Source organism: Perca fluviatilis, chromosome 7 (genome assembly GCF_010015445.1).
Source record: "Perca fluviatilis chromosome 7, GENO_Pfluv_1.0, whole genome shotgun sequence".
In the NCBI taxonomy this organism is placed as follows: Eukaryota; Metazoa; Chordata; class Actinopteri; order Perciformes; family Percidae; genus Perca; species Perca fluviatilis.
The window spans coordinates 34,687,300-34,704,801 of NC_053118.1; the positions used below are offsets into that span (position 1 = coordinate 34,687,300).

At 44.8% G+C, this 17,502-nt stretch overlaps 1 protein-coding gene across 9 annotated transcripts in view; it reads right to left on the bottom strand.

Moving 5' to 3' along the window:
• The window catches only part of mef2d (myocyte enhancer factor 2d), a 143,865-nt gene that overhangs the window by 52,559 nt on the left and 73,804 nt on the right, over nt 1-17,502 (bottom strand). For 6 of the 9 annotated variants that reach the window (XM_039804959.1, XM_039804962.1, XM_039804955.1 and 3 more), the window contains exon 4: nt 5,364-5,501. In XM_039804959.1, the coding sequence (XP_039660893.1) occupies nt 5,364-5,501 (138 nt within the window). Of the gene's footprint in view, nt 1-5,363; nt 5,502-5,665; nt 5,801-17,502 lie in introns of all 9 variants that reach the window. The other 3 variants (XM_039804957.1, XM_039804963.1, XM_039804964.1) reach the window with 1 other exon arrangement.

The window sequence follows — 17,502 nt, forward strand, 5'->3', positions numbered from 1 at the left end:
CGGCCTCGTTGCTACGGGCCACCACGGAGCTAGTTGTTAAAGGAGGGAATCTGTTTCGTATTCAATTTCCCGGCCGAGAAGCTCAGAGCCAGAACAGGATCAAACCACAGACCCACGGGTAAAAAAAAAAAAAACACTCCATTTTTACCCACTTTAACAGTGCCAGTGTAACAGGAACAGAAAGGTTTCGCTCGGGGCTCGTCTAGCAGAGTGTCCTGCACGCTCTCCCTCGCCACTCTCTCCCCATACCCCAGGAGGTATTTCAGTACAAGTAGGATTAAGCTTGTATATCCCAGCCCCTAGCTGTCATGCTGCGGATTATGGTGCGGGGGGGGGAGGAGGAGGAGTGGCGGGTGGTGATGTATTCTTCCGTTCCCCTGGCGCCCCGTGAAAGGTGTGCCGGGCAAGCCGAGGCCACGCTGAGAGACTGAAGGGCAGTACGGTGGTGGGGGATTGGGGGGTGGTGGGGAGAGCTACCTGCTAGCGCCGTTCGGGTAACATCCAATCGCAGAGCGCCGAGAGCTGCGGCTCTCCAGGGGAGGTCGATTGGATTTTATTGCTTTAGAGCACGTGTGTCAATCTCGAGGCCCGCGGGCCAAATCCGGCCCCTTGCAGATTTACAGGGTTCTCAATACATTTTGGCCCGCCTAGTGTGCGTCAAACACAGGTAAGTGTTTGTTTAAACTGCAATTACCTGTCAAAGAGTTTTCATATTCAGGCTGTGAAAAAAAAAAAAAATGTTTTTCTTGATTTGCTAAATTCTATGATGGCTAAAGTCTTTAGAAGATGGCTAAAGTAGGGCTTCATGTCAACAAAAAGCGTACAAAAATGTCGGAGAAAGCAACAGATTTACAAAAAGGATGACAAATTTCTGAGAAAGCCACAAAAACGTAGGGAAAAAGCTACCAAAATGTAAAAAAAAAAAAGTGACATTCAGTAACAAAAACTCTCCATGTCTGGCCCTTGGTGTGATTCTCTTTTTCCAGTGTGGCCCTCTGGGAAAATGAGTTTGACCCCCCTGCCTCCGATGGATGCGAGACGACGACAGTTACTAATACAGTGACAAAGTGTTTGTGTGGGCTACATTTTAAAAAGGAAAAGTCCAGTTCTCGACGTGGGCGCTGGGTGGTCTTAAAATAGCCAAGACACTTGCGTCGGGCTTTGCGCCGCGCTGCGCCGGGTGCTAGATGTGGCCCTTTGTCTGGTTGGACTGTGTCTCCAGATAAGTTAAGAAATAAACCTACTAAGGTAAAATATCAAAACTATGGAAATAAGACCCAGGTTGTTAAAAAGAAACAGGCACTACCCCATAGATGATGTCGGGACTAACTTCTGTCTAACTCTCCTGCAGAGCCTCATCACGACTGTGTCCCGTCCCGAGTGGCCAATCGGAGGAGCAGGAAGTCACGAAGCGGGGGGTGGGGGGTGTAAATTGAGCACTACTCATTAAAGTGACATTAATGGTATTATTGAGCACGGAGCGGAAAAATGAATCACGGAGAAATTGGCACATGAGTGGAGCGGTAAAAGGGGCTTGGCAGAGCGCCAGGCAGAGGGCCGAACCTGGATAATGTCAGGAGCAGAACTACACTGGGACTAAAAGGGACCGGTCTGGTAGAAAGTATCAAAGCAATACTTGAGTAAAAAATACAAGTGTCTTACCAAAACATGACTTTGGTAGAAGTTAAAGTCACCTTTTAGAATATTACTTGAGTAAAAGTCTTAAAGTGTTATTTACTGTGCTTAAGTATCAAAAGTAGTTTTCTGAAAATAAATGTAACCCTAATCCCTACTAGAGGATGGATACCCGACCCGAGCCCGACGGGGCCCCTTCGGGACCCGATAGGCCCGTGTCTTTTTTAACCCCTGTGTTGTCTTCCTGTCGACCATGAACTTATTGTCCTTCCAGGTCAAAATTGAGTTTTTGTCTTTGTTTGTTTTTTTTCGGCAGTTTTGTCGCTTTTAAGATTTTTTTGGGGGGGCTTTTTTTCCCTTCACTTCAGAGTGACAGTGGATGGACAGGAAAGGTGGGAGAGAGATGGGGGATGACACGCAGCAAAGGGGCCGCGGGTCGGATTTCAAACCCGGGCCGCTGCAAAGGACTGAGCCTACACGGGGAGCACGCTCTTACTGGGTGAGCTGGAGGCCGCCCCTTTTTTTTGGTGCTTTTGACACTTTTTAAAAACGTTTTTTTTTGTCATTTATTTGAACCCTTTTTATGTCAAAGTTTAGTCAGGACACTGTTTTTTCCAAAAGCTATTAAATTGAATAAAATACCCAAAATGCAATGAAAGTAATCATTCATTTTACCTGTGAAGAACGTTGTATGGAAGCCATACAACCATTCACCCATGCCGTCTCGCCCATGCATCCATGTTATTTTTTGGGAAATTTGGTTGAAATGAATCCATATTTCTGATATAAAAAAACATTGAAAACGGGTCAAATTAAATTTCACCGGAGGACAACACAAAGGGTTAAGATCAGATACCATAAAAAGGGAAGTTCATACATATCTGACTGCTTGAATTTGTCGATGAAAACCACGCGTAGCAATATATAATAATATTGAGGCGGCGACAGGATAGTCGTGAGACCGGTGAAGATTCACACCCACAACCAAGTATTTGTACTTTGTTACATGACAACACTGCGAGCCACCCCAGTAATACTGTAAGTAGCGAGCGGTTACAAACTGCACCCTGGTTCTCTCTGTGCTAGGAACGGACACCGGTGCCCGCAGCGTGTCTGCAGTTGCACGCTTGTGTCTTTCGTGTTGCTAAGTATTACACAACCTGTGCCGCCGGCCAAGCAGCCTCAGAGGCACGCTCCAAACGTGTTGATTGTTACCATCAGACATGCATTCTCCTTGCGATATCGGGTTGCTATGCCAACTTTTGAGAAAACCCAGGGACCTAGTTAGCGCTCCTCGCCCTCTGTTGTTGATTCTGGTTCGTTACTGAACTTGCCGAGGCATCAGAAACGGCGTATGACAGCCAGAATACTCCTGAGGACGCTCTTTTCTGTGGCGCCTGTAACTTCAGGTGAGTAATCAGGCTGAAGCGGGCCCTATTTGGCTGCTTGTTCTTACTCACGCAACGTTAAACAGAGTCCCTTCTTGTTTCGTCACAACAATCTGTCAGCACAGGTGGACTGCGTCGCACAGTTTCCAGTGCTCATAACGTTAACACTTTAGTTGAAGGTGTCTACATAAGGGTGACATGACACGGCCATGACACAGTCATGACACATGAACCCTAACCCTAACCATAACTTGTCATGACGAAAACCCAATGAGACTTACTAAAAGAAGCGTTATGTCTTAAACTGTTTATGACTTGTTTATAAGGTTTATGACACGGTTATGACAGTGTCATGTCACTCTTATGTAGATACCGTCAAGTGAAGTGTAACCCACGTAACATACTTCAAAACTTAAATGGAAATTAATCAGGAAAAGTTGCTCTGAAGAAAGGAGATTGTAGCGGAGAGACAAGTTGTAATAATTAGTTTATAGCTGACTAAATAAGATAAGACAATTAGTTGTTTACTCCAGTGGTTCCCAAACCTTATTGGCCTGAGGTCCCCCCCGACAGCCATGTTAGATGAACTCACGTACCCCTTCATCAATTCTCAATGCATGTTCCAAATGTATAACACTGTTCATTATGTAAAAGGTTTTCGGTAACACTTTACTTGAAGGTATCGACATAATCGTGACATGACACTGTCATCACTATGACATGACACTGTCATGAACGTGTCATAAACGTTATGTCATTCGGTTTTTGTCATGACAAGTTGACATTGTTTGGGTTGTCATGATTATGACGAGTTGACATTACATTTGTTTGGGACGTCTTTGTAATGACAACTTGACATAAACCAGGATGACATTACCAGAGGATGTCTTTGTCATGACAACTTGACATAACGTCATCCTGTTTAATGTCAAGTTGTCTTAATAAAGACACTCCAAAGAAATTTAATGTCAAGTTGTCATGACAAATACATCTTCTGGTAATGTCATCCTGGTTTATGTCAAGTTGTCATTACAAAGACGTCCCAAACAAATGTAATGTCAACTTGTCATGACCAAGACAACTTCTGGTAATGTCACTTTGATTAATGTCAAGATGTCATAATCAAGACACCCCAAACAATGTCAACTTGTCATGACAAAGTTGACAGCCATCGTACTACTACTGAATGTTTCAACCAAGCAAATTATTTGAACCGTTTAATCAGTAGTTTTAGCTAACTATTCCAGCCGTTTATGCAATACTTTAAGCTATTTATTCCTACCATTCATTCATAACTTTTAGTGAGCCATTTCAGCCAATTATGCAAAACTTGTAGCTATTTATTTCTACCATTTATGTTATTCGTTACTTTCAGCTACTACCTGCAACTATTTTGACATTCGTCATCTTTTAAGCAAATGTGTTTTTAGCCTTTAAAATGTGAAGCAGCTTCTACGCGCCCTGTATGATAAAAAAAACAAACATGGAATAGCTTTGGGTTTTTTGGATTTGAAGAAGTCGCCACGGCATCTTTTTGTGACATTTTATACACCAACTATGAATCAAACCAATAAATGATCTGCAGATGAATTGATAATGATAATAATTCTCAGTTGCAGCCCCTGAAGTAAGTCAGCTTGGCCTCTCTGCCCTACATTTCCTGCTCAGTCCCACACTATCAGAGGGGGATTGTGGGTAGTGATTTGGTGGGTGGGTGGGTGGGTGGGGGGAGGAGCTGTTGGTGAGAGGTGGTGTGGAGGTGGTGAAGTGGTGGTGGTGGGGGGATGAAGGAGAGTGCTCTGTGAGTAGTCAGACCGCCATCAGCAGCCGGAAAAACCCTCCGGTTGTCCGGTCAGAGGCATCAGCAGGGGAGGGGGCGGGGGCAGAGTTACATAGAGGAGTAGGGCTGGGTACCGAATTCAATACTTTTTAGGCACCGACCGAACTGCCTCCTTACCATCGAGTATCGCAAATATGCCTCGTCATTCAATACCAAAATTCAATAGCTAAGGAGTAAATCCCATCAGCGTCGCTGAGCCAATGAGCATGCAGCATTCTTCTGCTGGGATCTAATAAAGCTGCTGATTGGCTGTCTAATGTTACAAGTCATTGAGGCGTGCAGGAAAAACTCTGCGTTATACAGGAGCTGAATAATAAATGAAAAGATTTTTGCCGTTAATGTCTACTGGGGTAATTTCTTTCTCTTTTTTTAAAATGGATTTATATTGTTTAGGAACCGCTAATCAAAGTCACAGTATTGATACCGGTAGCAATATCGACATGTGAACGATACCCAGCCCTACAGAGGAGAGGTGGGGGGGGGAGGGGGGCAGTACTCACTGACAGCCTATAGTTCTGCATCATTTTATCAAACTCCTCGTCAATTTTTTTGTATTTCTCCTCAGTGCGGGGGGTGAGGGAGAAGGGCTCCTCGGGGTCTGGGCTCTCAGAGTCCCGGTGCTCTTTCTTGTTCAGAGCCTTTGTTCCCCAAACAAAAAGAAAGAAGAAGAAGAAGAAGAAGAAAGAGGGCAGACAGACAGAAAAGAGAGGTAGATAGAGTAAAGAGAAGAAGAAATAGAAGAGAGAGAGAGAAAAAAAAAAGGGTAGGTTAGATAAGGTGACAAAAGTGGGACGGTACTCACGCCGTAGCGTTTGAAGAGGCTGTCCAGGTCCTCCGTCTTGCGGTACTTCTCTTCGTTTAGCGGGCTTTGGTCGATGGAGTCGTCTCCGTCGGGCTCGGGGCTGTTGCAGCCGTTAAAGCCCTTCTTTCGCAACGTCTGAGGCGGTCAGAGAAGGGGGGGTAGAGGAGCAGAGGGACGCACTTTTACATTTCAGTTCTCATGCACAGTTGGAGGTTAACCACTTTTCAGTACAGAAAAACACTTCGCACATCTACAACTCGTCGGGAGGGGGGACAAGCAGGTCCGAAGCTGCAAAGAAAACATAACTATCTTGGCAAAAAAAATATACATAAAGTTTAATAGTAGGCAACGCCACCGAAATGTTAAACTATTAAACTTTATACTTTTTTTTTTTTTGCAAGTTCGACAGTGTGCGGGAGTACTCTTTGCAGGATTAACCACATTGTTTGAAGACTTTGGGAAGCCATTTTCATTTTCACACAAAAACACAAATGACCATCTTGATTGCACCATATCTGCTGACTCCCACGCTGTTTACTGTATAAAAAAAAACTAAAAAAGAAGCAGTAAAAGTCAGATGGAGCAGTTTGACCCTGCTGATGACACACAAGGAGTTTTTTTTTTTAATCTAGCTGTGTGTTTATAGAAGTAGAAAAAAAAAAAAAAAGAAAAAAGAGCCTTGGAGAAAAACACATTCTCAACCTCTGATTCGATCGATTTCTGAGATCAACGTTCGTAACATCTGCCGCCCCCGCGTCATGGCAAGTTATTACCCCCTCTATCTGCACTCGCTCACCCCGGCACCAGGCAGGTGCTCTCGGAGCGGTTGTGGATTTAAAGAAAAAAAGGGTGAAGATAACACAGACTGAAAGTTCCAATGGAGAAACGCTTTGAAAATGAAAGTGAATGCGGCGTGAGAAAATAAGAAAATCAGGATCAGCTGTGGCTGCCCGCATGTTTATTTTTTATTTTTTCTTCTTCTTCTTCTCGGCGTGAAAGTATGTATGAACCTGAGCTGTAATGTCAGAAGACACACTGAAGCATCGCGCCTCCGAAACACACGGGCCAATCAACAGTGCTGGTAATTGGTGTGAAGAGTTGAGGAAAGTGGTTGAGCGTAGCAAAAAAGGGCAAGTGTTGGTGTTAGCGCCACGGCCAACGGCAGTCAGGTTGTGTCAGCGTTAGCACACTTTGGAAAAAGGGGGAGAAGAGAAAGGAGGAGTGTGTGTGTGTGTGTGTGTGTGTGTGTGTGTGTGTGTGAGAGAGAGAGAGAGAGAGGGAGCGATAGAGGCTCTTATTTTGAGAGGATTCTGCTAAACGAGATTTGCCGTTAAGTAGCTTTGCCCGGTGGGCCTTTGACCACACGGCCAAGCAGATAGATCCTGGCAGCAAAATGGATCTTAAGACTGGAGCCGGAGAGCCTTCTGTGGTCCAAGCTTTAGCCCCGAGTGGCTTGAGAAGAAAAGAAGAAGAAGAAGAAGAAAATCCCTCGCCTAGGAATCTATCAGCAAAAGGAAATAGACACTCCATCTTACTTAAGTCCATTAAATCTGTTACCGAGTCCTGAAAACCGTATTGTCTTAAAACAAGTGGAGAAATCTGCCAGTGCAGAAAAAGAATATTACATCTTGTCCCCAAAAGAAATGACCATCAGTATCTTGAAAAGGGTAAGAGGCAGGTTTGCTGCATTTTAAATCACAAAAAAAAAGTACACTTATATTTTAGAAATTGAACCAAGTTGCAAGAATCCCACAGCGCTGAAAGAAAAAGACTTTAACCGGCCATTAGGGTTGGGTACTGAACTAAATGAGTATGTATTTGATTTAAAAAGGTGCTCTAAGCGATGTCACGCGTTTTTTTGGGCAACAAAATTTTTTTGGGTCACATACAGCAAACATCTCCTCACTATCAGCCTGTCTCCTGAACACACTGTAAAAAAAACAACAACAAAAAAACGCGGTCTCTGTACAGCCCAACAAAAACAAACTGTGCCGACCTGCACCACCAAACATAACAAACAGTCTTCAGGCCAATAACCGACCAGAAGGAGTCTAAACCATTCAGAAATCTAAAAACATGACATTATGCATTTGAAAATAGTAAGCTAAAGAGGTAGGGATACATCCTTTGTAGTATAAACTAACAAAACCACTGGTGAAGGCCTCACTTACAGACGCATGTGAATGAGATTTCCTAAAGCCCCTGACACACCGACCAGACGGCCGACCCTCGGCAGAAAAGGCAATCGGACTGATCTGCCTCCCCCGAGTTGGTCAAAAAAAGTGTATTGGAACACACCGAAGAGACGAGACGTAATACGTCTCCATAACGACAGGCGGCGCTAATCTGTATTGTCGCCCAAAAATGAAAACCGGCAGCTGATTGGACGAACGCGTCACGTGGGGTTTGGTTTCTCCGGAAATTCAAAGCCAGACTGTCGTGGCGGCTCGTTCAGAATAGAATCTCATATGGTACTAAAATAGTTCACCGAAACTTGTTTCTGAAAACATCTGAAGAGAGAAATAGGCCGTGCAGTTGCTGAAGCGGTCTTCATTTCAGCTCGACAAAGGGCAGTTTAAAAGATTATCGTCAGATTTTGAGAGACTCTAGTCGGGTTAGCACTCCACCAATCAGATGGGTCATTTGAGTCCGACTGCCGGCAGTGCCCGCCTTCAGATGCAACACGTCAAATCGACTCGAGTCACTGACCTCGCCAGACTGTCCGATGGCCGATAATCGGGTTAGCGTGTCACGACCTTAAGATTTAACCCTCGTGTTGTCCTCCTGTTGACCGTGCTACTTTTCGTTTTTCTGGGTCAAAATTTAAAATTAAAACTCTTTTTTTCAATGTTTTGGTCGTCTTTTTTGACACTTTTGTCGCTTTTTCCCCCCCAATGATTTTGTCACTTTTGTCGAAGTTTTTGTCACTTTTTTTCTGCATTTCTTTGGACGGTTTTCCTACGTTTTTGAAGCTTTTTCAACGTTCTTTCATCAACTTGGTTAAATTGTTATCAGTGCTATAAAATGTAATAAAACACCCACGTTCAACGAAAGTAGTGAACTGATCATTTATTTAACTTGTGAAGAGTCATGGTTGCATGGAACCATCCACGTCATTTCTTTGGACAATTTGTTTAAAAGAAACCCAAATTCCGGGTACAGTATATAGAAGCTTTTTGAAAATGGGTCAAATTTCACCGGAGGACAACAGGAGACTTAATAACAACTTCAGGGATTATAAGTCACAAAGTACTCGGAGATCATATTCAAGGCTTCACAAACCCTATATTTCCTTTAATTAAATATGCTGTGTCAAGTGAGAGGGTGCAGTCGAGTGGCGGTCTGATTAAAACTTAAGAACATGGCTCCCGCTGAGCACAATCACTGCTAAGTGAGGATGACTCAACGACATGAAATTCAGCGTCGGGAAGCGGAGCCGGCGGGAACTCCTACCTGCGAGAGCTCCCCGACAGAACCCCCTCCCTGAGGAGGCAGAGACAGATTCTTTCAATTTGGGATGAATTAGCCTCGGATCCTGGAAACAGGTGAGGGCGAGAGGGCTTGTGATGCCATCTGGATGTCAGCGTAAAGACAATTGCGCTCTTTGATAAGAATCTCATTAAAACTGGAAGCCGTCATTATCATTATTGTCATCGTCGCAGTGTCGAGGCGGCGTCTTCTCTACCCACGGGAACGGGTCATTAGTATTTGTTCCAACGTGGAGACGGTCGCCTGAATCAGCTGTTCAGTCGCTCCAGAACAAGCCAGCGCTCTGATCTGCAGCTCAACGCTAATTCTTACGCACAGGAGGCGCCACCGCTCGCTTTGTTGGCCGCAGTTCATAGGAAACGCTCTGCGCTGTGGATATGTGTGTGAGTGAGTGAGTGAGTGTGTGAGTGAGTGAGTGAGTGAGTGAGTGAGTGAGTGAGTGAGTGAGTGAGTGAGTGAGTGAGTGTAAGTGTGTGTGTGTGTGTGTGTGTGCTGACCTAAAAAAACTAAATAAATAAACCTGACCGAACAAAGTAACCACAGGGAAAATGAAATATGTAAAAAAAATAAAACAGCTTCGACATGACAATGACTTGGCTTGTGGCAGAGGGCTGTTTGGAGGACGTGGTCGAGGCGTGGGGCCCCCCCTGCCGTCCCCACTCTCAGGACACAAAGACATAAAGAGACGGCAGACGGAAACTGTGAGGACGCCGGAGCCATTTTGGTGCATCCATCCATCCATCACATGTACTGACATACACACACACACACACACGTACTTTAACGCATGACGCACGTTAAATCTGGTTTTTTGGCCTTCCATAAGCCGTACGTTAACTATCACGGCCAGTGACGGACTGGCCATCTGGAATTTGGGCAAATGCCAGAAGGACCCCCTATGGGCCACTAACTGATAATTTGTCTTTGGTTAATTTTGAAGTTATTTTATGCATGCAGCCACAAATAGTCAAGATTGTACTGCGGTGGGGTGGGGTGGGTGGGTGGGTGGACAGATTCACTACAAGCTAGCTATTGACAAAACTAGGGCCGTGTGTTGCACACGCCAGGGCCGGTTTTTTTGTTGATTTTTTAATCCCAGTCCGTCACTGATCACAGCCACACAAGTCTAACTCCAAGTCTAAGCGTAAGCATAACCTGAAGGATAGCTCCCGTTTCTTTCTTTCACTTTCTATGCACCGCAGATCTGGAACAAACCACTTGAGATGGGCCCAACCCTGTGCTCTGTTAAATCAAGGCTTCAAACTTTTCTGTTTGCCATTGCGTTTGATTGCTGTCATCGCTACGCTTCGATGCTTCTAAAGTCTTTTAAATCTACTGTTTGTTTTTGTTTTTTTATGATAGTGACATTTTCTGTTTAATTTGCTTTGTTGATTAAGCTTGTGTAAACTAGGGCTGAATCATGAGGAAAATATCTAATTGCGATTATTCACGATATTGGAGGGAAAGATATCATTCTCATTTTCACTGAAAATATTGCCATGTATATGTCCATATTGCGATTTCGATACAATTGCGATTAATTGTGCAGCCCTAGTGTAAAGCACTTTCAATTGCCCTTTGGGTCTAAAATGTGCTATATAAATAAATTGCATTGCCTATTTTCTAAATGGTGAACGGAGTTCTATTTCGGAAAATGTATCCAGTTCCCTTAACACATCCACGTGTGATCGATACACGACAGACAGTTTGGGTACCAGTTTCACCATGTGTCCACATTTTTATCTTCCCGAATGCGTTCGCCTAACCAGGGCGGTTCTGATCGTCTAACTGATTGTGCTCCCTGACCCTGATCTTCGAGACTAACTTGTTAAACATTATAATTACTAATACAAATAATGGCAAAAGCCATTAAAGACAAAAAAAAGCAGGATTATCCTTTAATCTTAAAATCAAGTCGTTACCCAAAGCCAGACAAGTACATTGCTATCAGGTGTTGGTTTTTTACGTCCAGAGCCAACCTTTTACAAATTTTCACTTTGTACAATATCTTCTCATGGCATCTACAGATTGCCTAAGGCTAGGGAAAGATCACGGTCCTGGCAAATAATCCAAAGTTAGGATGAGGCAACTGAAACACTTAGGGATAGGGTTAGGGAAAGACTGTCTTCATGGTTCATAAAACGGCAAACGTTCACTGCAGGAACTTGTCACCCATCTGCCACCCCGAACTTCTCACTATCCATACCTGCAAACTTATTTCACCAGTAAATTCCTGACAAAGAAAATGCAGCACAAGGCTAGCGAGGTGAGTTTCAAGTGAACGCAACATCTGTGTTGTTTTTCCGACAACGGCAGCTGCACACTGTGATGTCTTCCTCTCCGGTGAAATACAGACAAACTTTTACACCGTTTAGCTGTCAGCATTGTAACCCGTGTTTACTCCAGCTGCTAGCTAACGGCAGGCTAACGTTACCTGCTGCCAACTAGCGTCCCGTGCGGCGGTGTTTCAGTTCCCTCTAACGTCCGTTTTCGGAGCATCAGAGAGAAGCGCAGACATTTCAGTGTCTACACGATTCACGTGGACGACATTTTCCCCATTCAAAACGGCGATTTTTGCCGAAATGCGACTATTTGCAGGTATGACTATCACTTCCTGCTTACGTCCTGGCATCATCAGCAATTCAAGTTTGTATTGGATGTAAATCACAAACTACAAACTCATCCAATATGGACTGAGCTCCTAGGGATAAAGAGCAGTGGTGTAGTCTAGTCTTTTGTAGTGAGTACACGGTCATTTTTCCCTCCCAGCATTAGACTCGCCCGTCCCAGAGCGACCCCCACAGGGTTTTTTTGTAACGTTACCGCGTAAAGCATCCGCCTCATTTCCTGTACTTTCTGTAGTCTAACGTTAACGTCTGCTGCAGCGTCTCTCGAAGGGGCGGTATAGCTTCAGGGCAGGCTTACCAAAACACTGAAAGAGTGTAGTTTAAATTTGCTTTCGTTTCATATATGTAGCTACTTTAGTGATTCACATTAGCTCATTTCAAATTTGCACGGAGAACGACTTCCAAGCGACTGTGTTGTTGTTCCCAGTGTGAACGTTCTCTCACAAAACAAATCATCGTTACGTAACGTTATCCTTGCGTTTTTGTAAGTGGGTATATACGGAAATCCTTGACCTTTCCTAGCGGGTACGCTCCGTATACCTGCGCATCACGTAGACTGCACCGCTGATAAAGAGGGCCTTTAGACGAGGTGAGCTACGGAGAAAAATGTCCACACATTCCAACACTGTCCTCACTTTAAGACACTGTCTACACAGCACGCTTCCCGCTGTCTCACAACTCTGTCTCGCATGTAAACACCGGGGCTTAGTCGATGAGTCCACTTATCGGTCGTTTTGGTCCCCGTCAACTAGTCCTTTTGTTACGCTTTTTCATGCTGAATGATTTATTTCCGAGAAACTTGTGAGCACATCTCTGGTAAACATAAGATCTGAATTGCTGCTTTTGCACGGTTCTTTGTGGAGAAACTCAGTTTTTTTTTACAGATCTGCAGATTAAATCAACTAATCGACAAAATTATTAGTGTGTTAGTCGAGGACTAAATGTCTTTTAGTCGAGGGCAGCCCTAGGAAACACAACTGATATTTCGTGAACATTACAGTGCAAACATTCCCCTTCTCGGTTTCTTCTTCTCTCTCTTTGCTCCAACATTTTGTGTTACATTACAGTACACACACACACACACACACACACACACACACACACACACACACACACACACACACACACACACACACACACACACACACACACACACACACACACACACACACACACACACACACACACACACAGTGTAGTCCACTGATCAGCTTGTCTCTCAGTCAGTCAGCCATCTGTTCACCTGTCCGCCGCCTCTCTCCCTCTCTCTCTATTGTGTTGCCAGGGTAAGAATACCCTGCAGAGCACCGCGCCGGCCTCTGACTGGCTGTGGCTGCTGACAAGCCCCGCCCCCGCCTCCCTCCCTTCCTTCCTTCCCTCTGGCTCGCTCGCTCGCCCACCCGCCTGTCCGCCCGACCTCTGTTTCCAGCTCTCCACGAAACTAAAGCTGCTGCGCTCTCCTCTCTCGTCCTCTTTTTGTCTCTCTCTCTCGCCCAATCATCTCTCGGCCCACCACCTTTAATGCAGCGCTCTCTCTCTCGCGCTCTCTCTCTCACATAAAAGTGCAAAGACTCACACACATCCTTCTGTGTTTTTCGCCGTTAACATCTCTCCTTCTTTCTGTAACGTCTCCATATGTGAGTCCCCCCCCAGTCGCCCGCTTCCTCTCATCCTCCTTCTCTCGCTCATCTTTTTCCCACCACTTTCTCTCTCTCTCTGTCCTCTTTTGCCCCCTCTCTCTTGAACTATTCCCAGAGCTCGCTCTCTCTGCTCTCTCTCTCTCTCTCTCTCTCTCTCTCTCGCTCGCTCTCTCGCTCTCTCTCTCGCTCTCTCTCTGCTGTAGAAACACTAAGTCTGTAACACTGCATATTAAAAACACAAAATCGTCTTTCCAGGGCTGTGCGGTACATAGTGCATGGCAGCACCTAGAACGTCTGCCCTGATTCATATTCTTTATTGCACTTTATGAACAGAATTATGTCAATTCGGTTTGTCCACATTGAAATGATTTTTCTGTCTCCTCTGCACACACGACATCTATTGCGTGTCTGTCTGGAGGAGGGTTTATTTTTTTCTTGATCTAAAGCGACGGTCTAAGAGATAGAGGCTGTCCTAAGATATTCAGACTGTGAAACCCTTTGAGGCAAATTTAGGACTTTGGGCTGTAGAAATAAAACTGACTTTGTGCTTTAAAAGCCTGCTCTGATTCCTATCCTGTTGTGTTCTTCTTTAAGAAGACAGTTTCTGATTTAAATCCCAATTTTGCAAATTTGTGACATATACACAGTATATATAGGCAAAACAATCACATACAGCACTTGTGTTTATACAACATTTAACATTGGAGAAATGTGGCCTCTCTTGAAAAAAAAACAGGTTCTTTAGAAAAACATGTATATTCCAAAGTAAAAGACAACTTTAGTATAAGTAATAAGTAAGTCAGTTATCAGTCATGTATGGGTAAAGAAAACACACATTGTCCTGTTAGCCATTTGACTGACGAAATCCCAGTTTCAGGAGCGTTAATGCAGCGCGAAGATACTCTCCATTCCTTCATACATAATGCACCTCGTCTGTTTATGTGTTTTTCTGGATAATGACTGTGTACTTGAAATGGACCCAGAAGGAAGGAGGTAGCAGGCAGAGTCCCTGCTGCCCGGCTCTGGTTAACACAAAGCACAACGTAATGTCACGTCCTATTGTAGCTTCTCGCATACACAACTGCAGAAGCAAGCCACGCATGCACGCACGCAAAATTTACTTTAAGGTCACCTGTTGGTAAACCAAAAAAATAAAGATAGACCAAAATAAAAGTATCTGACAAGTCATGTTCACTGTCCACGATTCAATAAATGAGTCACCCCCCCCGTTGGCAGTGCTTTCTCGTTTCCAGTATCAAGGATGCATTTATTGAAGAGACAAAAGCAGATTAAATGTTAATTAAAAACCATTTTATCATCTCATTTTTTGGTCTATTATTGACTCGTAACCAGGGCTTGCTGCATAGACTGTATAAGTAAAGGCAGAACATCTGGCTCGCCCCCCTGGTGGCTGGCTGGCTGGCTGGCTGGCTGGCTGGCTGGCTGGCTGCAGTAGGCTATAGGTTGTACATAAACCCAGCCCCCCTCCGTGTTGGGCCAAACTAAACAAATCTAAATACACGTCCAAAACATTTTTCCCAAAGTTGATTTCTGTCACTATAGGTAGCTCTGCTCATGCTGATGTTTGTTCAAGTGTTCATTTTTCTGATCAGATTGGTTTTTATTAGTTATTTGATTCTATAAAAAAAAAAAAACAGACTGAAATGTAATGATTGACAGCTGGGATTGACTCGCGATTGGTTGGGCTGGTGTATCGGCGGGACTCTGATACAGCGGCTCCACAAGCCTGATTACTGCTGCCAGACTCTGGCTCCAAAATTACAAGAGGAGGAGGAGGAGGAAGTGGAGACGCGTCGTCCATCTTCATATATAGTCTAGGTTTGTGACAAGTGAAAACACTCGGCCGTTACAGTCAGAATATTTCCATCTTTTTCTAATAAACAAAATCAGGTTGTCGAGTCGGAGTCATCACCCAGACGGTTTGTATTTTCTGTTCTTGCATCCTTCTTATTTGATATTCCAACAGTTTCTGTCAAGCCATGAGTGCCCAAACAACCAAACTCCCTCCAGCCTTAACTGGGATTATTTATCCATGAGGTTAATGGACCTCCGCTCCTGGGGGGGCCTCGGGACGACTTCCTTGGACGTCCCTCCGCGGCTGCATGCAGATGGCCTGTCAGCCAAAACGGATAACGTCTTGGCCGAGATCAGTGAACGTTTCCCTGCACTGATGGGAGGCTGAACAAAAATGGGTTGGGGTCCACTTTCAGACATGCTACGCGGTTTTGTTGGTTGTTTTTAAGGGAGGTGTCGGCTGTTCCTCATTCTGTATCTGTACATTATGAGCGAGCCTGGAAACGAGTGACTAATACTGTACATCAAGCAAGGACTTCCGGTACTTAATATCTTTTTAATGGAGCCTTGGCCTTTTGTCATTGTGGGGCTATTAGTCATTTTCTAAGACGGGTCGAGATTTCGGAGGTCTGAACAGAACGATAACGAGTGCGTGGCACAATTACGTCACCACAGAAGGCATCTATGCGAAGTCCTTGACCTTGAAATGCTGCTGCGATAATGAGAAATCCCGTCCAATTAACCCTCCATCTCACTCATACGGTGGGGGCCGATGACAGGAGATGACTTCACTTGCTACCTTGCTTTCGAATCAAACTGTTAATGCAAGCTAAGAGCAGAAATATAAAAAATCAGATGTTTGAAAAAGATCTCAAATCAAACTGAACGCCTTTTTGCTATTCTGTTTTCGGAAATATTAGTCTCGCGTCTATGTCCACGGCGCTGTGGGGTAAGGTCGGGCTACGCCACAGATACATTCTGGGAAAGGAAGAAAAAATAAAACGCTCTGGTTTGTTTGCATTTCTTTAGACCAATCACAATCGTCGCCAAGTTCTCCAGGGATTTATTAGCTTGGACCGTTACCGTTCAACTGTAACCCTACAGTCACATGAGCTACAAAAGAGAGCGACACTCACTCGCTTAGTGGGCGTTCCTGGGCGTGCCTAGCCTACCCCTGGTTGCTTGGCAACAGTAACCTTCAAGCGCGTCTTAAAAGTCACTTCAGAGGTATTGTCAAGTCACAAGAACGATGGTTTTGGATTTAAAAGTATTTATTTCTCGATAAAAGTAACAAAATATATGAGATAAAATGCCAAACTTATCAGATATATACAGAAATACGATGTACCGAAGCGTTTCCCGCCATCTTGAATTATTTTCTTCGACTCGAGCAACCAACGTACATACGTCACGCTGCCCTCACGCTCCGGCAAGCTCGCCGCTTGTCGCTGGCAAACGGCCACTCCCATTGAAAATGAATGGTAGCCTGTCGCCTTGTCTCGGTCTCTTGTAGCTAATGTGACTGTAGCGTGATGCGTTTCCAAATGGTCTAGTTTGTGCCCGTCCAGACTACAGAGCAACCCCAGAGTTTTCAAACCAAAACGGGGGCAGCAGCATTTCCAAAACTGTCTCCGTTTTAGGGGCTCGGAAAACCACCCGAGTAGTGCGGAACGCGAGGTGTAAACGTAGCAAAAAGATATTTGTTTTTCAACCAAAATGTAGCATAAAGTAGTGTGATGTAGCCTGAGAGGGATTGGCTGAGCCAGGCTCAGGTGAAACCACTGTTTGATCGTTTTGGGGATTGTATATTTTAGATGGAAGCGTTGAGGCTATCACGGCGGCCGACAGAAATCAGTTATTAAAAAAAAGGGGAAATCCTGCAAAGCGTTGTCCTGCGATACGCGAGGCTCCCCTGGCTGCGACCAACGAGGATCGGGGCGGCGCCCAGAGTCCTTAAGCCCCTGCGGCGAGGCCTCGCTGGAGAGATCTTTCTTCCTCGAGCTGCTTAAAAGAAAAAAGGCATCCCACTTCTCCTCCCATCTTGCTTTCTCTCCTCGCCTATTCATCGCCGCTCTTTTTAGCATTTCACTCGCTCGTGTTTCCTTCTGTCTCTTCCTTCCATTGCCCTGATTGGGATCTGCAGTCAAGCGGATAAACACATCCTGGCAGGAGTGGCAGGCTGCCCACACACACACACACACACACACACACACTCTTTCAAGCAGCACGTGCACATCAGAGATGTGTGCATATGTATTGCCTCTCA